The sequence below is a fragment of the Alosa sapidissima genome, chromosome 1 (genome assembly GCF_018492685.1).
Source record: "Alosa sapidissima isolate fAloSap1 chromosome 1, fAloSap1.pri, whole genome shotgun sequence".
In the NCBI taxonomy this organism is placed as follows: Eukaryota; Metazoa; Chordata; class Actinopteri; order Clupeiformes; family Clupeidae; genus Alosa; species Alosa sapidissima.
Genome location: NC_055957.1, coordinates 26,557,027 through 26,579,175, shown reverse-complemented (window position 1 = coordinate 26,579,175; position 22,149 = coordinate 26,557,027). Strand labels below are relative to the sequence as shown.

At 42.1% G+C, this 22,149-nt stretch overlaps 3 protein-coding genes across 6 annotated transcripts; 2 read left to right on the top strand and 1 right to left on the bottom strand.

Moving 5' to 3' along the window:
* The first annotated feature begins 4,740 nt into the window (after positions 1 to 4,740).
* On the top strand, positions 4,741 to 11,757 carry pfn2a (profilin 2a). Of its 2 annotated transcripts, none has more exons than XM_042056169.1 (3): positions 4,741 to 5,056; positions 6,838 to 7,030; positions 9,482 to 11,757. In XM_042056169.1, exons 1-3 carry the CDS (start codon positions 4,928 to 4,930, stop codon positions 9,577 to 9,579), a joined length of 420 nt encoding a protein of 139 aa, XP_041912103.1. In that variant the 5' UTR covers positions 4,741 to 4,927; the 3' UTR covers positions 9,580 to 11,757. The 2 variants fall into 2 exon arrangements, with proteins under 2 accessions (XP_041912103.1, XP_041912094.1); XM_042056160.1 differs by having other exon boundaries at positions 4,745 to 5,056; positions 9,808 to 11,757.
* A 1,258-nt stretch (positions 11,758 to 13,015) lies between these two features.
* Positions 13,016 to 18,815, top strand: LOC121724661 (nascent polypeptide-associated complex subunit alpha, muscle-specific form-like). 3 transcript variants are annotated; one of them, XM_042111411.1, is made up of 8 exons: positions 13,016 to 13,413; positions 13,622 to 13,789; positions 13,866 to 13,984; positions 14,061 to 14,217; positions 14,331 to 14,446; positions 14,590 to 15,431; positions 16,086 to 18,642; positions 18,725 to 18,815. In XM_042111411.1, exons 1-7 carry the CDS (start codon positions 13,101 to 13,103, stop codon positions 18,601 to 18,603), a joined length of 4,233 nt encoding a protein of 1,410 aa, XP_041967345.1. In that variant the 5' UTR covers positions 13,016 to 13,100; the 3' UTR covers positions 18,604 to 18,642; positions 18,725 to 18,815. The 3 variants fall into 3 exon arrangements, with proteins under 3 accessions (XP_041967345.1, XP_041967336.1, XP_041967325.1); XM_042111402.1 differs by having other exon boundaries at positions 14,590 to 15,851; XM_042111391.1 differs by having other exon boundaries at positions 14,590 to 18,642.
* Positions 18,816 to 18,965: 150 nt separating this feature from the next.
* Positions 18,966 to 21,401, bottom strand: ahsg2 (alpha-2-HS-glycoprotein 2). Its single transcript, XM_042111940.1, has 7 exons — positions 21,127 to 21,401; positions 20,670 to 20,777; positions 20,374 to 20,458; positions 20,124 to 20,281; positions 19,848 to 19,955; positions 19,672 to 19,743; positions 18,966 to 19,460 (listed from the first exon to the last, which is right to left on the bottom strand). Exons 1-7 carry the CDS (start codon positions 21,322 to 21,324, stop codon positions 19,185 to 19,187), a joined length of 1,005 nt encoding a protein of 334 aa, XP_041967874.1. The 5' UTR covers positions 21,325 to 21,401; the 3' UTR covers positions 18,966 to 19,184.
* Between the last annotated feature and the right edge of the window lie 748 nt (positions 21,402 to 22,149).

Genomic DNA, 22,149 nt, shown 5'->3' with positions numbered 1-22,149 from the left:
GTGTGTGTGTTGGGGGGATGACAGGGGAGATGGGATAGTGTGCTGTGTATGTGGGGAGAGGGCAGTGTGCAATATGTGTGTTGGAGAAGCTTCCTCATGAGACAGTGTGTTGTGTATTGAGGGGGGGGGGGCAGTGTGCTGTAAGTATGTTGTGGATGTGTGTTGGAGAAGCTTCCTGATGAAATAATGTGCTGTGTATGTAGTGGAGGGGGGGGGGGCAGTGTACTGCAAGTATGGTGAAGGGACTTACTATTGCGAGCAGAGGATACAAGGATACAAGGAAGTTTATTGTCACATGCATATAGTTACTGGAAGTATAGAAATGCAGTGAAATTATGTCTGATGTCAGCCTATTTGTGCATTTATGGGGGGGGGGGGGGGGGGGTAAAAAGTGCAGTAGAAGAGGGGTTTAGTAGATTAAGTGGCAAGGGCTGCATAAGAAAGGTGGGGGAGGATTGGGATGGGGGGGGCAGCAACAAGGAGCACCCAAGAGCAACAGGGGCAAGGAAAAACTCCCTTAGCAAGGAAGAAACCTTGGGCAGATCCACGGCTCAAGGGGCTAACCCAACTGCCAGGGGTCTTGGTGTGTGTGTTGGGGGGATTACAGGGGAGATGGGATAGTGTGCTGTGTATGTGGGGAGAGGGCAGTGTGCAATGTGTGTGTTGGAGAAGCTTCCTCATGAGACAATGTGCTGTGTATTGGCATTTGGCAGCAAGTAGAGGAGGCTTACAAGCAGTGTTCTGTATGTATGTGAGGTGATGACAGTGATGATGTAAGTGTGTGTATTTTTTGTATGTGTGTTGGGGATGGGTACGCCATGCACTAGACCCGTTACAGTTTGCATACCAGGAGAAAGTGGGCGTGGACGATGCCATTACTTATCTTCTACACAGGACCACATTCCCACCTAGACAAGGGGAAAAGTGCTGTGAGAATCATGTTCTTTGATTTCTCAAGTGCTTTTAACACCATCCAGCCCCTCAGATTGGGAGACAAGCTCTTGCAGATGGGTGTGGACGCTCACCTGGTAACCTGGATTACAGATTACCTGACCGGGCGACCACAGTTCGTCAGACTGAAGAACTGTCTCTCTGACACTGTGATCTGCAGCACCGGAGCGCCACAGGGAACTGTGCTCTCTCCAGTCCTGTTCACCCTGTACACATCTGACTTCTGCTACAACACCGAGTCATGCCACATGCAGAAGTTTTCTGATGATACTGCAATTGTGGGGTGTATCAGGAACGGGCAGGAGGAGGAGTACAGGAGCCTAGTGGAGGACTTTGTGCAATGGTGCAAACTCAATCATCTTCAACTTAACACTTCAAAGACCAAGGAGATGGTGGTGGATTTCCGCAGGTCTAAGCCCACTCTGCTACCAGTCCACATTGATGGGGTCAATGTAGAGGTGGTTAGCACCTACAAGTATCTGGGTCTCCACCTGGACAATAAACTGGACTGGTCAGCCAACACTGATGCACTCTACAAGAAAGGGCAGAGCAGGCTGTACTTCCTGAGGAGGCTGCGGTCCTTCAATGTGTGCAGTAAGCTCCTCAGGATGTTCTACCAGTCTGTTGTTGCCAGCGTCCTCTTCTATGCAGTAGTATGTTGGGGAGGAAGCACAAGGAAGAAGGATGTGGGGCAAATTGACAGGCTGGTAAGGAAAGCTGGCTCTGTAGTGGGAGCTGAACTGGAGTGCATCACTTCACTATCTGACAAAAGGACCCTGAACAAACTGATCAACATCTTGGACAATGAGTGTCACCCACTCCACAGCACTATTGTTAAGCAGAAGAGCCTGATCAGCTGGAGACTTCGCTCACTGCCTTGCACAACTGACAGACTGAGAAAGTCATTTGTCCCCAGGGCCATTGAACTGTTCAATGCCTCACTTAAGGAAAGAGGAGAGATAGACTTCTCGGCATAGTCTGTCTGCCTCTTCACCCCCTCCATGTTTGGTACTGTCTGTCCACTAGCCACTTGCACCACTGTCTTTATGCCTCACTGTTTGCGTGCTATATTAGTACACTATCCCATATGCATAACCCCCCCCCCCCTCCATGCCACAGCCGAACTGTGGCCACACTTATACATTTTCTTAAATAGTTAAATATATAGATATATAGACTTTACTTTACTTTATTTCTGCATTGTTGCACTGTTGGACTTACTCATTTGCACTATCACCATTGCACTACCACCATGACACTCATTCACACAGAGCACCTCAGAGCACCTTACCATACCTATGCACAGAGAATCACAGGCTTAATCCCTGCCTCAGTCATTGCAAGCGCCTCTGATTGATTAATCACCACTATGTGGATACTGTTTTTAGAATTGATTTAGATTAAGTGTTAGTTAGTATAATTTGTATTTTTGTAATTTGTATTTTAGTATATTTAGCATATTCTTTATCTTCTACTGTCCTTATTGCTTAGTTGTGTTTTTATATGATATACTTTAATTACTCTTTCTGCTGTTAAAGAATGTGTTTGTGTTGTATGTATGCTGCTGAGATCTATCTATCTATATATCTATCTATTGGGGTGGGGTGGGTTGGTTGTTTAGGTGCAGAAAGGCTAGGCAATCAAGGACATGGGTAGATGGAGGAGAAATCAAAAATAATAAATAAAAAGTTCTATGGAGATGTGCAAAAGTTGGAGAAAGTCAGATATGTGTGTGTGTGTGTGTGTGTGTGTGTGTGTTTTGACGTGTGATGAAATAAGAAAATAAATAAAAGGTCTGTAGCATAGGGAGAGGGATGTAAAAGTGTTAAAAGTCTTGTAGGTGTGTGTGTGTGGGGGGGGGGGGTGTCATGAGTGCTGAGGAGTGGATGAGTGCAAAGTCAGTATAGTGTGAGTTCAGAGTTGGGAAATGTTTGAGAGTGCTGAGGAGTGAATGTGTGCAAAGTCAGTATATAGAGTTTGGATGGCCTGGGGATAAAAACTTCTCCTGAGTCTCTCAGTTCTGGCTTTGTGACTACATAGGCGTCTTCTTGATTTCAGCGGTAGGAATAATCCATTGTTAGGATGAGAAGAGTCCTTCAGAATCTGTATGTATGATGTATGTGAGTGATGACAGTGAAGATGTGTGTGTGGGCGGGAGGGGAGTGGAGCAGTGACTGTGTATGTGTGTGTGGGTAGGTGGGGGCAGTGTGCTGTAAGTATGTAGAGGATGTGTGTTGGAGAAGATCCTGAAGACAATGTGCTGTGTATGTAGGGAGGGGGGGTCAATGTATCAATAAACCTGGTGTGGCCATACGTGTACCTAATTAACCATGGTCTTAAAAGTTATTATGACCGCCGCGCAGCGAAGCGGCAGTCATATAGGTTTAGTCAGATTTTTTCTTTTTTTTTCTTTTTCGCATGTCCAAATTTCCATCAAGGATTCCCGGGACACTGAAAGACCGGGGTAGACGAAACTTGGTGGGCATGTAACCCCAAATTGATCTCAAGGGGCCATGTCAACCCATTCCATAACCACTCATTTCATGTATAGTGCCACCTAGTTAAACACAAAAAAGTAAAAATGAGGTGTTGTAATCGCAGGTATCTGTGACCTAACATAGTCAAAACTGCACGAAATTGGAAGTGTAGGATCATTATGACACCTTCTGAATGCACGCCAAGTTTCGTGGAATTCCGTTCATGGGGGGCCACACAATAAATTAATTTATGTTACTATACACCAACTGGCCTGTAGGTGGCCGGAGACAGTTTTCTGTGAATATCTCGAGAACCGTAGGGCCTTGGAGGTCCACCTTTTTTTTGTATGTTGGTCTTAAGGGGGCATGTCAACCCATCCCATTACCACTTATTTCATGTATAGCGCCACCTAGTTAAAAATTAAAAAGCAAAAAATTAGGTGTTTTCATCACAATATCTCTGGCTGACATAGTCAAAACTGCACGAAATTGAAAGTGTAGGATCATTATGACACCTTCCGAATGCATGCCAAGTTTTGTGAACTTTCGTTCATGGGGGGCCTTACAATAAAATGATTTATGTGTACATTTAGTGACCGTACACCAACAAGGATTCCCGGGACACTGAAAGACCGGGGTACACGAAACTTGGTGGGCATGTAACCCCACATGGATAGCATGGAACCATCGTTTTTCGTTTTGATCTGTAGCCCCCCCGCTGGACTGGACCCCCCGAAAGGAGGGTAGGGCAGACACAGTTTTCTGTGAATATCTTGAGAACCGTAGAGCCTAGGATGACCAATTTTTTCTGTATGTTTGCCTCCAGGGTCATGTTAACCCATTCCATGTGCACACATGTGCATAAGCAGATATACACGCACACACATACATTCACAGTAATCATACGTATGACACATATTCAATAATTTCTCAGAATTATGAACAGGCAAGATGGGGGTGGGGTTGTATAAAATGAATTTTACATGTGAAATCTATGAACTAATCATGTTTTGGTACTTGTTGTGTAGCAGATACCAGTGAGAATTGAGTGTGGATAATGCAATTTAGTGAGACAGTTAGAATCATATAGGCCTTTCAGCGTGATTTATTTTTTTGGGAAAAATGTGCTGGACTGGGCGGCGGTCGTATTTTGTACCGCTCTGCGGTACATCTAGTTTACTGTCTAATAATGTTGAGAGTTTGAAATGTTAAATTTTCTTCAGTGCATTCGCCGCAACTGCAAATTGTCACAAAGCGGAAGTTGACCGCATAACTGCCAGGCGGAGTGATCTTAGTAGGGCTACACCCTCGCTTGGCGCTGTCTGATTACATCGGCTTTCTTCATAGCCCAAGGCAGGACGTGACCACACAGGATCCGAGAAAGAATAGGAAACGTTTAAATTATTGTCGGACCACTGCACGAGCATTTCAAGTTAAATATTTCAATCTTTAATTTTGGCATCTGTAAACAGTTATCTAGCCTCGTAAAAGTCGTTATTATGTCTTGGCAAAGCTACGTGGACAACCTGATGGCTGATGGCAGCTGCCAGGATTCCGCCATTGTTGGGTACACGGACGCAAAATACGTTTGGGCAGCTAGCCTTGGTGGTACATTTACTAACATAACGGTGAGCTGGAAATGGAGTATGTGGGCATGCACACTAAATACAGTTATTCACCAATCATCCACGCTACCTGGTATCGCGAATACGATTGCTAACTTAACGTTAACATTACATCCAGCTCGCGTGCAAGAGGAGTCTGGCCCGCGCCGGTTTTCAGCCGGCAGCTTAGCTTTCAAAGCTAACCGGCAGCTAGCTGTTTATTAAACTCCCTCCTTGAATTAATTGTTTAGATGTTGTCCAGTCAACTCTAACGTTATTGTTTTATGAACTGGTTAATATTGTTGATATTACTCATCGGCATAATGGCACAATGAGTATTCGTGTTGACTAACCGCTAATTAAAACAATTCCGCGTTTAGCCCATTCAGGCCGCTCTGCCCTAGTGAGCTCTGCCAGACAGTGATATGTGCATGTCTGATGATGGGCCCGCTTAACTGTGAGACACATAGGATAGCTTGTATGAATTATTGTTGATGAGCTGAAGGGTACATAATTCAAAATGTGACACCATTTCTGCGATCAGACCTTCGAAAAATATTTTTTTGAGATCAACAATTGCCAATCGAAGTGTCTTCTGACTTGCTTAGTGAAATGATAGTTAGCTTTGGCTACTTTAGAGGCTGGCTAGCGTAGACCTGGGCAGCTAGCTACGATGGATGGCTGACACATCTTCCCTGTAGTTCCCTGTACTTCCGTAGTTTCCCCTGTCGACTTGCACATTGAACTCCATAGCATTCAGCTAATGCCTGCCGTTGCTTGCCAACATGAAAAATATAACGTCAAGTGAGCCAGTGAGCTTCATAGACCAAACGATATCGAATGTATCCCTTCAAGTTTACGTGTATGTTGACGTGAGAAGCTGTCAGTTTGCTAATACTTGCTAGCTATGATGATGACGACTGGCGGCTTAGTAGAGCCTTAAAATCCATTCATTTTTAAAATAGGAAGCTAAGTTAACTTGAAGAATTGGCAGGCTCTGATATTGTGTGATCTCAGTCAAATGGACTGTGTCTTTGCGACAAAATGCGTTATGTACTAATGTAGCTTAGCTGCTACCTAGTTTTCAAAGATGGCGTCACATCGTTGCTAGTCAGCTCATCATCTTTTAATATTAACTTTATCTTTATTAGACCTATCTGTTGTTGTGGCTACCCAAAAAATGTCAACCATCGAGTAGGGCTTATGAGTAATATCTTGAAGTCGAATAATGGCAGTTTGTTTCAGTTGGTTAACGAATTTATGGGGATTTGCCAGCCAAAATAAATGCATCGGTTCCTCCATTTTGTTGTAGCTGGTTAGCATAATTGCTAATTTTATATTTTCTTTCTTGCAGTTTTGCATGAACTATTTTGCTTAACCACAAGTTTATGTTGCGTTTATTGAAGTTGTAGCATTTGAGTCAATGAAATATGTAATAACATTAAAGAGTAACTACTATGGCGGCGTGTTTGCTTACGTTATCTTTCATTTTAATCAGTTGCCTGTGGAAGCTTAATCAAAGCTATGCTGTCCTTTCACTTAACCTTAGTGAGTCTGCTGTGTCTAAGTAATTAATACTTGCCTTGATGCAACTATAAGGGAAGTATTCAAGGTTCTTTGTCAAATCAGCCAGGACCCTTTATTAATGGGACCACGGACCCTGGAGAAAGGTTCTCTTGTAGTAGTAGTGCATTCAAAGCGACTAATGAGCTTGACTTGGAATTAAAATTATGCCACCCCCTGTTTCAGTACACATATTTGTTTCTTTTTTTTTTTAACCTCTTGCACATTTTTTTTCTGTTTAGCCAGAAGAAATAGATGTCATTGTTGGAAAAGACCGAGAGGGATTCTTCACCTGTGGCCTGACCTTGGGTAAAAAAAAGTGCTCGGTTATCAGAGATAGCCTTCCAGTAGAAGGGGACTGGACAATGGACATCAGGACAAAGAGCCAAGGTGGCGAGCCAACATACAACATCTCTGTAGGCAAAGCTGGCAAAGGTGAGATCTCAGTATTTAAGCAATAAGGATTAATTATAGTCCAGTTTTACAATGTTGGGGTGTAACGGTACACAAAAATCAGTGTGTGCATTGGTTTTGAAGTCACGGTTTGGTTAATTTTTGGTAAAGTAAGCCTGTAGGTACTGCTAACCTAAATTTTACTGACAATATTGCTGATGCGCAATGGGAATAGTATTTTGAAAAGGTGTCAAATGTTTTTGATATTACATATGGACATGGTCTGCAACTTAATGTTTGTGTGGGAACTCGGAATTTGAAAAATGGTCCACTAGCAAAAAAAACCTACTGTTGTTTACTGTTAAACACTGCATTTGGTACATTCAGTACACATCTGTATTGAACCTAACTTCCTGTACCTAAACAGTTCGGTACGAATACGTGTACCTTTACACCTCTAGTGATGCATACAGTACAGTGGCGATTGCTGCTCTTTGGAACAGGGGAAGCTCTGATAAAAATGGTCAATTATTAAATTAATATTATTAAGGTGCTATATTGTTCTTTGAGGGCAAAAATGACCCCAAAACCCAGAATAGGCCAAACAGTAGGCTATAGAGTTGGCATGGCAGACATGGCATTATGTAGCCTACACTGTTATAGTGCGCTACCTAACTTAGCCTAAATCGTCCAATCATCATACAGAAGCTCGGCGTCCGGGCCATCCCACTGTCCCATTAACTCCCAGAGACACCGGGCTTCCCTGGAAATGACGATTTTGTGGCGCTTGTCCAATAAATGTGTAGCTTTTCTGCACTGAGATCAGCCCACTCTGTAGTGCCATTGAAAGTCCAGTGAAGCCGAGCGTCTATGTGTTTTTTGCCTGGTTTTTTGATGGATCGTGTCGTCACAGCAATGTGTTACGGGTGCGAAATCACATAAATGACCGGCAAAACCTTATTGCTGAACAAACTAGCCATGAAAATGAACATGTTTTCAGCATGTTCTAGTTGGAATAGTAGGCTAGAAGCTAATGTAATAGTGTTATTTGATGTGATTTTCCGTGATATTTTAGAGGAGGCTGAGCTTCCCCTGTAGTCTTAGAGCAATCGCCTCTGATACAGTATAATGTGATTTGCTCATGTGACCTTTTCATAGACCTCCAGGAAGTACCATTATGCTAAATGTGTTGTTTTGAATTGAGGTACTCTTCACAGACTTCTCAGCCATGTTGTACTTGTTTTAACGTATTGATCTGGGTATGCAATGTGTTATAATGCCTGGTATTAAATAAATAAATGGTTGGTTAGTTTGTAGACTTAGCTCAAAGAAAGAATTATTGTAGCACACTACACATTCTAGGGGTTGTCTTGTATTGCACAGTCTGTCTTTATGGGCCTCATTCAAGACATTTGCGAAGGCTTGTGACAGAAATTACCCTCCATTGCCTCCAATCTTTCTATATTCTCTCAGCTCTGACTCATTAAGGAACACTTTACTTGGGTGCATGCTAAATCCCATGCTACAATTATCCAGACTATTGTTGTTAAGGTGGTTATCTTAGTTGTGTAAGTTCGATGTTAGAAATATCATGGCTAGAAAGCTACTCCAGTATATAATGTAAGATGCATATAAATAGAGAAGTTATTTGACCTATTCGTTATTCTCCTTTCATGTAACCAAATGTGTGGCATAAAGTGCTCAAGTCTTATAGGCAGGCTACACAAAGCAAGTAACTGAAGCGTTTGTTCACTGAGCGTAAAATGTTTTTAGAAGAATGGTCTAATGTATGCTGCTGTCTCATCTGGTGTAGCCAGTTCTATAGATTATAGTCGAAGCTAATTGTTGCAGCAGATGCTCTGAACGGAAAGCTTCAGTTACGTGTGTGGTGTATAGCCTGCCTGTTAGTTCAACATGTATACCAAACATTAATGGTCCTCTGAAATAACCTCCATTGGAGTTGATCATATTTAACTGTTAGTTTTTTTTTATTTTCTGAAGTGTTCAAGATAAAATCACACCTCAAAAAAATCTTCAAAATTTGAGTAGTCAGTCTGTTTTGGCTAATTGACTGTGATTCTGGAGATGAGGTGAAATGATTAGGCACTTCAGAATGAGATGCATCACATACTGAGTACTAAAGTGTATCTACTCTAAGACATTCATGCACCATCTTTGTTTTTTCATGCATTTAAGGGAAGAATAGAGTAGGTTAGGTATATGTCTTGGGAAGCAGCCAGTCTGAATTCCTTGCCTTGATATTCCCCTTGCCACTTTCTCCCTCTTAACTCACTATATCAACTACACCACTTGACCTGTGCCTTTTTCTTTGAATGCAAAAATATTTTTCTGAATTTGCATGCTTTGCACACAAACCGCATGTGTTTAAAGATCTGTCTCTTTAACCCTTGTAATTCCTGCTGTCCTATTTGATTCCTCCCTTAACCTCTGCATTTCTCAACTTTCCCTTTTCTCTATCTCTTTCTCTTCCAGTCTTGGTTCTTGTTATGGGCAAAGAAGGGGTCCATGGAGGCGGATTGAATAAGAAGGCATACTCAATGGCGAAATACTTGAGGGATTCAGGGTTTTAATTAAATAAATCTTGTGTAGTTTTAACTGAGGGACAGAAAAGGGAAAAAAAGCTTTGCTGTTAAGGTTTCTCCCTGCAAACAGTTAATGTCTTTGGGGGGTAAAAAAAAAATAGCATATGGGGAGAGATGGTGGTAAGGTCTTTTTTGTGTCCCTCTTTGTCAGCTTGGGGGGGAAGACTTTTTTTCAGGTTTTGTTCATTTGTCTTTTTGTTTCCTTGTGTACTCTAGCATTGGTTTTAGTCATGGGAAAGGAAGGTGTCCACGGAGGGCAGCTCAACAAGAAAGCCTTTACCATGGCTGAATACCTGAGGAAATCTGGATACTAACGTGCTCCTCCCCATCCACACAGCAGCGCACTCTTTAAGCACACCTTTATCCCCAACATGTTGACAGCACTACCAGGCTTGATTAGCAGATGCATCATTGTCTGTTTTGTCACCCCCCCCCCCCCCCCCCCCTTTTCTTTTTTACTTTTTTTTGTTGTCAATCTCTGTCCCTCCCCTGCTCCAGTCTGTTGCTGTTTATCCTGAGATGTCAGTCGTCATTCTGACATCTTTTTTTTGTGCCACACCAAAAATGAGCATGTTCGATGGTTTTCGGGTCGGGGGTGGGCAGGTTGAGGTGGGGAGTCGATTATGTAGGCTTTTTTCCCCCAAATATTGATGGAAACACCCCCAATTTGGACTTTTAACCCAGCATCATTCAGCAATTTGATGTGAAGCTTAGGTCAATAAACTAGTTAGTGTAATGGTGCTGCACAGCTTTGTGTAGATTAAGTTGCCTCTCGAATGCTAAAAGCCATTCCTGAGCTCTGAAGGTCTTCCTGTTGTACAGCATGCCACGGGAGGGTATACTGCATGCATATCTTTAGGTGAAATATCATTGTCTTTCTCTTCCATCTGACCCATTTCATTATACAGTACCATGGAACAGTTTGTTTGCCCTGCAGTTATAGTCTGCCTCAGGCGTGGAGCCTTCTAAAGTCCATCGACCCTCTGGACCTTCCCAACCTCGCTTTTTTGATTGGTGATGCCTTGCATCACATACTTTTGCTGTTGTGATCGGATGTGGTCTTTTTAAGTAGTTGCTATAATGTTGGAATGTGTCTGGGTATGATGGCAGATCAGCATTTAAGAGGAGTTTATGTCCCTCCAAAGAGCCTTGGATCCCGGACTGTACAAGGACATTCCACCGCTACGATGGCTCAGGCATTTAAATCTATTTTGCCACCTCCCTTTTTTTTTTTTTTTTTTCTTTTTTTTTTTAAACTATGTGCTGCCATCCCAGTGTAACTGTTTTTGTGTCCAGTTTTCTCTATAGGACCAATTTTTGTTGCATCAAGGGGTTTACTAACAGGATTGCTTTAAACTGTTGTGAAGGGTGACTGCTCGCTTCATCTGTTTGCTGACTAAACATGTAAAAAAAAAAAAAAAAAAGGAACACGTAATCACTCATGTTGTAACAGTAAACTTTACAACTCTAATAGTTCACATGACTGTAAAAATGGTTAAACTTGACATGTCTAGAAACAAATCAGTGCTACAACGAATATAACACTTTAATACTTGATCTTCACTCATGAATGTCATAAGTGGATGGATTGGCAGTCAGTTTCAACTTTGTCATGAATTACTTTAAAGAATGCATTTGACTGTTCATTCATGGTGTGCAGGAAACCATTTGGATTTATTGCCTTGTGCTCTTCATCAAATGCAATGTATGGAACTGTCATAGCACGGTACAAAACATTAAAAAGACAAAAAATATAAATATGAAACTGTACACTAAATTTTCTGGGATGTGTTGGTTGGAAATAAGACCTCTGCAGTCAGTCTTGTGGAAAATCAAAGGACAAGAAGCTGTATCCTGTGCCATAATGTAGATCTGTTGCTACTGTGAGATGGATTTTAACTGCTGCCTTGCAAGGAGTCCCTTCTTCAATGGCACTTACTTTGGGATATTGGCGTTAAACTCACACTCTTCCAGGGATTGTGGAATATGTACAGATTAAAATTAAACTTGTCAGTTGTCACCAATTCATGTTTTTTGTTCCCTTTTTTTCATACACCTGAATATAGTGGAGCAGTTGATAATACTACTCTGTTTTCATGGAGAAAATGCCATGATTAAATAATCACCTTGTTTACAGACGGATCAAATAAATGTATTCCAACCCAATGTGTGGTCATGATTGAATCTTTTATTTTTCTAATAATAAAAAATACAACATTAATGTCCCGCTAAGATGTGGTTTAAAACAATTGCTCATTGTATTTCATTGCTTAAACTTTTAAAACTTGTCGCCTGTCTTGGGCTGGAAACTGTTGTAAAGTCCTTGGTTTAGGTCTACATAGCAGTTAAACGAGGAAATTATTGAAAAGTGCAACAGTTGGTGTACATTTACAAATGTTATTAACCGCTTACAAGTACTGATCAACAGATGTAATTGTAATGTTTGAGTAGATGTGAATCAAATCTTTAAGTGACATAGGTTTGCCATAAACAAAAGTCTTAGGACACTGAGTAACGTAACAAGGCCTACTGTAAGCTGGTATGTGTAGGCCTATCTTGTCAGGATGTGCCTTATATCTAGGCCTATATCTGAAAAGTGAACTGCTAGAGTTTTTATGACTTAAAATACAAAATCAAAAAAATAGGTCACCAGAGGTTTAGCCACCTATGGCATGCTGTAAATGTGCCTTGGGACCTAGAGACTCGGGTGGGTAGGCCCGGGCAGGCATATCTCACTGCCCCAATAATCAACCTGTCAATATAGTGGAGTGTGGGGACGAAAGGAATTGCATGTTGAAGATGTCATTGTGCATATAGTTATTGTTCAGTCGTCCTCATTCTGTAGCTGTGCCACAAATGTTACCTCTTGAAGGACCTCTGCCAGAGGAGGGACTGAGGATGAGCGAGTAAACAAATGCAAGCAAGCTTGATTTGATTTAAATGGCACAGACCAAGAAAATAAATTAAACCCAAATGTACACCTCTGTTAAATGCTGATTGCAGTCACCTAAATGATCATTTGTTGCCTCTCCAATAGGGAAACCTATGATTTCATTGCAGCTCCAAGATTGCCAGCTACCTATCAAGCTACAATGTTTTCACCACGTTTTAGCCATGTAACCATGTTTAAGTTCATTATGATCGTCTATTTTTTTTATACCATCTTCTAATTATTTTTCTAGCATCTCATAGCCTATATAATCTACCCTTACCAAAATGAACATTTTGGCTAGGCTACCTACTGCACACACAAATGGGTCTAGATAATGAACGGGACCGGTCGTTGAAGGTTAGTCTGTAGGCTACAGGTGATAGAATTCTCTCGTAATCAACAACTCGTTAATTAAACTACTAAGGCCTAGGCCTGTTTATTATCCAATTAACCTTAGGCTTGCTCTAGCACATATATAAGTTAGCCTATCACTTAAGCTACATGCCAACGTGGGAACTTAAACACACTGAATTGGTGCAGACAGGCTAGTGTGTTGGCCTTTGCAAACTTTTTTGGAATGGCGTCGGTAGGTCGGCAAAACTTACAGGTGTGGATGTTCTGGCTTCTCATAGCAAGTTGTGGAGGTCTGAAAGAGGATGACGTCTTAAAATCTCCAAAGAAGGAAATATTCACTAGACGAGACTATTCAAATCATGCAAAGAGTTCACCACAGCCATCTATTAAGCGGGTAGTATACTACGGACATTTAACAATGGGAACTAAGAAATTGAATCTGTCTGCTGAGGGGAACCCCATTGCCAATGATGCCGAGTTGTTCAGTGGATCTTTTGGAGACAGTACTGATTATCAGTCCGACTCTTCCCATGTGTGTGAGTATGGTCTGTCATTCTAAGCCCTTAAACCAACCTTTTCACTGACTGACATCAGGAATTGAGGCCATTTGCAAAGTGATTTCTTGGCCTACCACAGCATATATTTTATTTTGTTTTTGTTTAGACTTAGTCACTTACTTTGAAATGATTCAATCAGTAAATTACTACTGTAAGTTAATTGTAGCTAATTTCCCATATAAATCAGTTAAGGGACCAGAAGGTGTTGCTGAAGGAGTTTTCAGTCAGAACAGGAGGACCCCTGCTGTAGACCGATTACTGGGAATGAAACCAAAGGTCGAATGCGTTGAGAATTCAATGACACTCAAACTTCATGGAGCGGCTCCTTTGGGGGTTCCTTTTCATATAGACAGAGGTAGGATCAACACTAGTTTTTCAGTAGCCTGTCTATAGCCTGTCTGTCAGTTAATTTGTCATCTGCCTCTTCCCAGGGAATGCATACCCTCTCTCATTATCAGAAATGCCTTCGGTCTGTGGCTACACAATGAGGAGGAGCTGGAGGGATTTGGTTTTCAGTACACCATACGATGGCTGTTTTGTAGCTCAAAAGGTAAATGTGTGATCATTTTACCATTGCAAATGTGTAGAGATGGTGTTCATAATGTTAATTTCAAATACTTGTACAGGAATCCATTTATGTCTTACCTCTGGTTATCTATGGCATACCTGTGAGAATGGCCTGCCCAAGCGTTGCCCCAACCCCCCCTTCTGTGACTTGCCATGCCAGTGGAATGACTGTAAAAATGGAATCCTCTGCCTCTGTTAAAGATGTTCAAGTGAAGGGTAAGGGGTTGTCCCACCTTTGTGTGTGCACCACATCACATACATCACACTTTACTACTTTGGTGTGCTAGCTTTGTGGGTGAACAACATAATGTGAGGAATTCATTCTGTAGTCAACAGAAAATGGGAGTCGCTGATGAAGGTGTCCCCCCAGTGTGGCTTCAGTGTTGTAGAACATCCTGATGGAGTGATTATATCTGTCAAGTATTTGCCATGTATTGAAGAACAGGTAGGCTATACTTTAGGGATAGTTTGCATTTGTTAAAGGTCCATTATGAGTTTTTGTATAGTTAAGCTAACTTTACATTTTGATGACTTGCATAATGCAAGGCTATCTTATCTCATGCAATTTATTTCTAATTCTCCTTTCAGGATGGTATGTTTACATTTGAGGTAGCAGCTAAAGGAGACTTTAAAATCTCTTGTCCATCTCTGTCTTCTATGCATGCTATGGCCACTGCTTGTCCTGAATCCTCAAGCACCGCTTGCTCACCTACCTCGTTAGATGGTCCCCTAAATCTATCCCAGACCCTAACAGAATCTATAACCTCTAGTCCTCCATCAGACCAATCAAAATACCAAAATGTTCAATTTCCTTATGTCTACAATCCTGAAGGCGTTGTTGCAATCCATGAACCTGAAGTACCAGAAGTACCACAACTTCCACCAAGACCAGTTCTCCAACCTATTCCGGCACCTCCAGACACAGTTTACCCTAAGAAACCAGCACCTGTTGAGAATCCTTCCAAAAGCATTCCCCCTCATACCCCTGGACCTGTACAGTATCCAGCACAATTCCCTTTCTATTCTTTCAAACCTGAATTTTACCAGCCTGCTCCTAAGCCTGACGGTGTCTCTCCAAAGCCTGAGCTTTCAGAAGTACCACAGCTTCCAGAAAGACCAGTTCCCCAGACTACACGGGCACCTTTAGGCCCTGTTTACATGGAGAAGCCAACACCTGTTGAGGATCCTTCCAAAAACATGCCTGATCAAAACCCTGAACACATGCAGTCTGCAGGAAAATTCCCTTCCTATTTTTTCGAACCTGGATTTTACCCACCTGACCTTGTTCCTGCAATTTCTGAACCTAAGCTTCCAGAAGTACCACAACATCCACAAAGACCAGTTCTCCAATCTACACCGGCACCAAAGAAGCCAGCACCTGTTAAGGGTCCACCTAAAAGCATGCCTGATAAACACCCTGAACACGGACAATTCCCTTTCTATTTTTTCAAACCTGGATTTTACCCACCTGACCATGTTCCTGCAATCCCTGAATCTGATTATCCAAAAGTACCAGAACTTCCACAAAGACCAGTATCCCAACCTTCACTGGCACCTCTGGACCCAGTTTACCCTACAAAGCCAGCACCTGTTCAGGATCCACCTAGAAGCATGCCTGATAAACACCCTGAACACGGACAATTCCCTTTCTATTTTTTCAAACCTGGATTTTACCCACCTGACCATGTTCCTGCAATCCCTGAATCTGATTATCCAAAAGTACCAGAACTTCCACAAAGACCAGTATCCCAACCTTCACTGGCACCTCTGGACCCAGTTTACCCTACAAAGCCAGCACCTGTTCAGGATCCACCTAGAAGCATGCCTGATAAACACCCTGAACACGGACAATTCCCTTTCTATTCTTTCAAACCTGAATTTTGCCAGCCTGCTCCTAAGCCTGACTGTGTCTCTCCAAGCCCAAAGCCTGAGCTTTCAGAAGTACCACAGCTTCCAGAAAGACCAGTTCCCCAGGCTACACAGGCACCTTTAGGCCCTGTTTACATGGAGAAGCCAACACCTGTTGAGGATCCTTCCAAAAACATGCCTGATCAAAACCCTGAACACATGCAGTCTGCAGGAAAATTCCCTTTCTCTTTTTTCAAACCTGGATTTTACCCACCTGACCATGTTCCTGCAATCTCTGAATCTGATTATCCAAAAGTACCAGAACTTCCACGAAGACCAGTATCCCAACCTTCACTGGCACCTCTGGACCCAGTTTACCCTACAAAGCCAGCACCTGTTCAGGATCCACCTAGAAGCATGCCTGATAAACACCCTGAACACGGACAATTCCCTTTCTATTTTTTCAAACCTGGATTTTACCCACCTGACCATGTTCCTGCAATCCCTGAATCTGATTATCCAAAAGTACCAGAACTTCCACAAAGACCAGTATCCCAACCTTCACTGGCACCTCTGGACCCAGTTTACCCTACAAAGCCAGCACCTGTTCAGGATCCACCTAGAAGCATGCCTGATAAACACCCTGAACACGGACAATTCCCTTTCTATTTTTTCAAACCTGGATTTTACCCACCTGACCATGTTCCTGCAATCCCTGAATCTGATTATCCAAAAGTACCAGAACTTCCACAAAGACCAGTATCCCAACCTTCACTGGCACCTCTGGACCCAGTTTACCCTACAAAGCCAGCACCTGTTCAGGATCCACCTAGAAGCATGCCTGATAAAAACCCTGAACATGGACAATTCCCTTTTTATTCTTTCAAACCTGAATTTTGCCAGCCTGCTCCTAAGCCTGACTGTGTCTCTCCAAGCCCAAAGCCTGAGCTTTCAGAAGTACCACAGCTTCCAGAAAGACCAGTTCCCCAGGCTACACAGGCACCTTTAGGCCCTGTTTACATGGAGAAGCCAACACCTGTTGAGGATCCTTCCAAAAACATGCCTGATCAAAACCCTGAACACATGCAGTCTGCAGGAAAATTCCCTTTCTCTTTTTTCAAACCTGGATTTTACCCACCTGACCATGTTCCTGCAATCTCTGAATCTGATTATCCAAAAGTACCAGAACTTCCACGAAGACCAGTATCCCAACCTTCACTGGCACCTCTGGACCCAGTTTACCCTACAAAGCCAGCACCTGTTCAGGATCCACCTAGAAGCATGCCTGATAAACACCCTGAACATGGACAATTCCCTTTCTATTTTTTCAAACCTGGATTTTACCCACCTGACCATGTTCCTGCAATCCCTGAATCTGATTATCCAAAAGTACCAGAACTTCCACAAAGACCAGTATCCCAACCTTCACTGGCACCTCTGGACCCAGTTTACCCTACAAAGCCAGCACCTGTTCAGGATCCACCTAGAAGCATGCCTGATAAACACCCTGAACACGGACAATTCCCTTTCTATTTTTTCAAACCTGGATTTTACCCACCTGACCATGTTCCTGCAATCCCTGAATCTGATTATCCAAAAGTACCAGAACTTCCACAAAGACCAGTATCCCAACCTTCACTGGCACCTCTGGACCCAGTTTACCCTACAAAGCCAGCACCTGTTCAGGATCCACCTAGAAGCATGCCTGATAAACACCCTGAACACGGACAATTCCCTTTCTATTTTTTCAAACCTGGATTTTACCCACCTGACCATGTTCCTGCAGTCCCTGAATCTGATTATCAAGTACCAGAACTTCCAGGAAGACCAGTTCCCCAGACTACACGGGCACCTTTGGGCCCATTTTATCCAAAACGGCCAGTTATTGTTGTGGAGCCTCCCCTTGCTCCCTCTGTGCCTGCACATCCTCCCACAGAAGTTCCTATTCATCATGTGCATCAGCTCTATCCCATAGTAACACCTCCTACAAAACCAAAGATGCCGATCCCTCAAAGCCCTAGTCTTGTACCAATCCCCACATTACAAACAACAGAACCGGCATCGGTACTCTCCTCGACCACTGCCCAAAAAACTGTAGTAGATTCTCCACCATCACCTTTGTTTGATGCCAATATGCTGAAACCTCCTAATCGTCTATTTCATCAATCTACACACTGTCCCACTGTCTGTACTCTTGCCCATTCCAACTGCTGTCCACTGGCCTTGTCCTTCCATCAGCATTTCCACCACCACAACCACTTTGCTCCTGCTCAAAACCAGGTGGTTCAGCCAGCATCAGCAACTAGTGACAAGGAGCCTACCTATATCCAGCAACTCTCTTCTGCTGTGCTCGTGTCCAAACTCGATCCAGCTGTGAAACCCATTTCACCACAAGCCCATCAGCTACCAACTTCTAAACTCCACAGCAATCAACCGGTTAAAGAACCTCTGCCTTACCAGTGGGCAGAGGTTCACACCCCAGTGCATTCTGCACTGTCTTTGAATCTTCCTTTGGCTACCTCTGGGCTTGGTCCTCAAGCTGTTCCTACGAAGGTCGCTGGTAATGGGAACCCAAAATCAACCGTTAAACCTGGAATATTAAATGTTCACCCTAAGAATATTGGGCCCTCCAAAAAAAAATCCTCCCCTCAGAGCTCTAGCTCTGGTCTGAGTGGTGAATATTTTGCAACACATGGATCACCTCTGTCTTCTAAGCATTACTGGAAACCGGTGAGGCCTCATCATACATATTGAAGATCTACTGAAAGCCAGGTGTTTCTTATATTTCACAAGGTAAGTTTCACATTTTGATATATTCATTTGCCATCTAATATAAACTAGGTGTTAATGGTGCATGTGTTTGTTTATCTTCTAGGCCAGTATTCTACTCTGGAAATTTGTCCTTTGTGGCCTACATTTGAATATGGAGACCTTATTCTCATCAATAAAAGCCTCAAATCATTTCATGTTGCCTCATGTGAATACTTGTTGACATTCTGGGAGTTGTATTTCCTTACAATAACCATCATTTTTCCTTTTCTGATCTGGAAAATTAGCTTATCTGTGAAATTTTAGTAATATATTTGACTTCAAAAAACAAATCAAATGCAATGATGTTGTGATGTGGGTGTTGTAATATTTAATTCAGTCATCAGTCCATACAGTTCAAAGAGCCCTAAGTACTTTTTTTCCTGATGCACCATTTGAAAGACTAGAGGATCTTAAACCAGGAGTGAGTGCAAGCCCATAGCTGAAATCCAGCTGAAGCACTTAGTTTATAGTAGTATATGAATTAATCCTGTCAAGTTAAATTGAGGGTGGGCTAGACCAATTGCTTAGAAGTGTTTTTTCTTCCCTGGACAAATGGGAACAAATGGCACAGGGACTGGCTGACCACCAGGTGCCACTGTTTCAGCTGCAGGTGCTTGTCTCTTCACAATGGGGATGATTGATGCCACCTTTACAGGTTCCAGTGATTCTGCTGATTCTGCTGACAGCATCATATCAACCATTAGTATTGGCATAATGCCACTAACAGGAACGGTATTGTTTGTAGGAGGGACAGGGCTGCTTGTGGCTGGCATCGTGACGTTTGTATTAGGATCCGTAAGCTGCAATAATTTTAGTTTATTAGGTAATGCATGGTATGTTTGAAATATTCTGTTTTGAAAAGAAGTTTGACTTAACACTTGATAATACTTTGAGAACACTTAGAGCATATAAAGTGTCCCTTTTAGTCAATGATTGAACGCATAACATGTATGAAGTGAAATGATTAGCGGTCAATGAGTGATATGAGCCAGAAATTAAAGTTGGAGTTACCTGTGGAGCAAAGATACGACATTCAACTGCCGTCTGTGCTCTGTCACTACTAGCTCTGCAGAATCCATAGGTCTACAGGAAAAAAATATTATAATGGGCAAATCTATGTAATTTAATATTTCAAATGTGTATCAAGCAAAATGTTCTTGTTATGCATTTGTGCACTGCATACTCACTGCTACAGTTTTATTCAGGGGTACACAATTGTAGTCATCATCTGTGGTTGTGCAGTTTGTCTCCACAATGGCATATTCGGCAAAGATGTAAGGCGCCCCAACTATAACCTGAACATACAAATAATGTTTAATGGTTGTCTGGGTGATGTCAGACACAAACAGTAACAGTCTACTGTAGATGTATGGAAATGATGTAGTGACTAATTCCACTGTCACAGTAGAAGCAGTCGGGATACATTTTTGATATATCTTCAGTCTACTGTTTCTTTTTTTTACCTGAGTGCTCAATCGGCCAACTTCTAACATAGCATATTTGCTGACATTTGCTATTCTGTTGTTAAATGCATCAAGAGAGACTGTGGCCATTTGAAGAGCATTGGTGTCATTTAGGGCCAGAAGCTGATGACAATCCAAACACACATCCTCCGCTGATTCTGCAGAAAACGGCAGATGAGGGGACATTAGATATTGAACTTTGTCTTTGAAAGGTGGCAAATAAAAGGCTATTTTAAGGTTCCAGTTGTACCTGGTTCTGTTTTGCATCTGTGTGCTTTTACTTTTAAAACTCCACCAGATTTGATGAAGACAACATCACAGTCGGCATCCACAGCCTAAAAAACACGACAGGCAAAGAATTACTGACACTTAGTTTAGTGTGCTTACCCTTTCAAAAATGACCATCATCAATACTACCATATCTTTAAGAAGAATCAGGTTTTGCTACACTGAAGTGCACCTAAAGTAGCACCTAAAAGCACCTAAAAATGTAGGGGGTGAATATTTTTATAGTGCATTAGTGAATTCTTATTAAGTTCATCTTACCACTTCTGCTTTATTCCTGACTGGGCAAGCAGTCACTGGTGTGGGATCCAGGACATGGCACTTGGTCTCCAAAAGGTCAAGTTCCATTTTGTAGATCTCCATATTTGCCTATAGGAGAGGCTATGTTAACTCTTTGGAATTATACACTGCTAATATAATCATTTAAAATATCAAACACAAAATAAAGAATTAAAACTCACTAAAATTAAATTAAAAGTAATCTCTATTAAACTACTATAAGTAAACTTAAGGTAGACGTTTTTCAGGTGAGGCGATGAATGGCTGAAACCATCAATATTATTTGTGCATTACTGTTATATTTCGCATTTTGCACTAATTCCAGACACTCAATCCACATTCGCACATGATGACAACCGTATGATTTACGTAACTTTTTTTTTATTTTCTTTCTTAATGTTTTTATTTATCTCCATTCTTCCTTTTGTTTCCCACTCACCAAAGTCTTGATTTTTATCTTATCAATCTGGTTCAGGGCGTACTTGAATCCGCTGGTGCGCTGAGCATTGATATAATCCTGGAAGACTGCGGCAGCAGCCTCGGCCTCTAAAGAGTCACAGGGTGGCTCCGTCAGCTTTGGCAGCACCATAGCCCATGCCCCCACAACCACCCCTAGCAAAACACACACGACTCGCATGCTGTTGTCTAGCCTCTGCTGCAGTTCTGTTCTGTGCTACAGCTGCAGGGGTGAGCGTGAAAAGGTGACTGAGTACAAGACACTGTCATTTTATACACCCTGTACTTTAGTCTAAGCAGCGTGGATACGGTAAACATCAGGCAGGATGCTACGCAAGCATGACTTATGCAAGAGAATAAAGATGAAGTGCATGGAAGGGTGCCAGTGTAAATGCCGTTATCATATTCCCTCTGTACCTGGGATCTTGAAAGCAAAGTGACTGAAAAGGAAATCAATCTCCAGCAAGGCTAAATAGTTGACAGCACATTTCAAGGAATCCTGTTTCAATGAAAGTTTCCAATTTGCATTTCCAGCATTACTTCTGTTTGTATAGAGGTTCTTTAGTCAAAAGGAGCTTTCTCTATTGTATAAAAAGTAAAGCAGAACCCTATAACCAAGTAAGAAGCTGAGACATTCTTGGTCACAAATAGTACAAATAAGGCAGATATTCCACCACGTGTTTTCTATGGTTACTTGTGGTGCTTTCAGTTAAAACGTGTTTGCAGTGAACTGTCTACAATAGCCAATTGGCTTGGCTTATATAATATGAGTTTGAATATGTGGACATCTCAGCAGAAAAAGACTTTAAAAAGAGTATGTTGCCATCAGTTAAACATGATCATCTGACCTCAGATTCACTTTTTTGTGGAATGCACAGCAGATTTTAGAGAAACAGGGAATAGCTTGTTTGTAGAAGCCAAGGGGAAAAAAGTGTCATTAGGAATTCCAGAATTCTTAAAAGATGCATATTTAGTCTGTCATTAACAATATTAGGCTATCTCACAG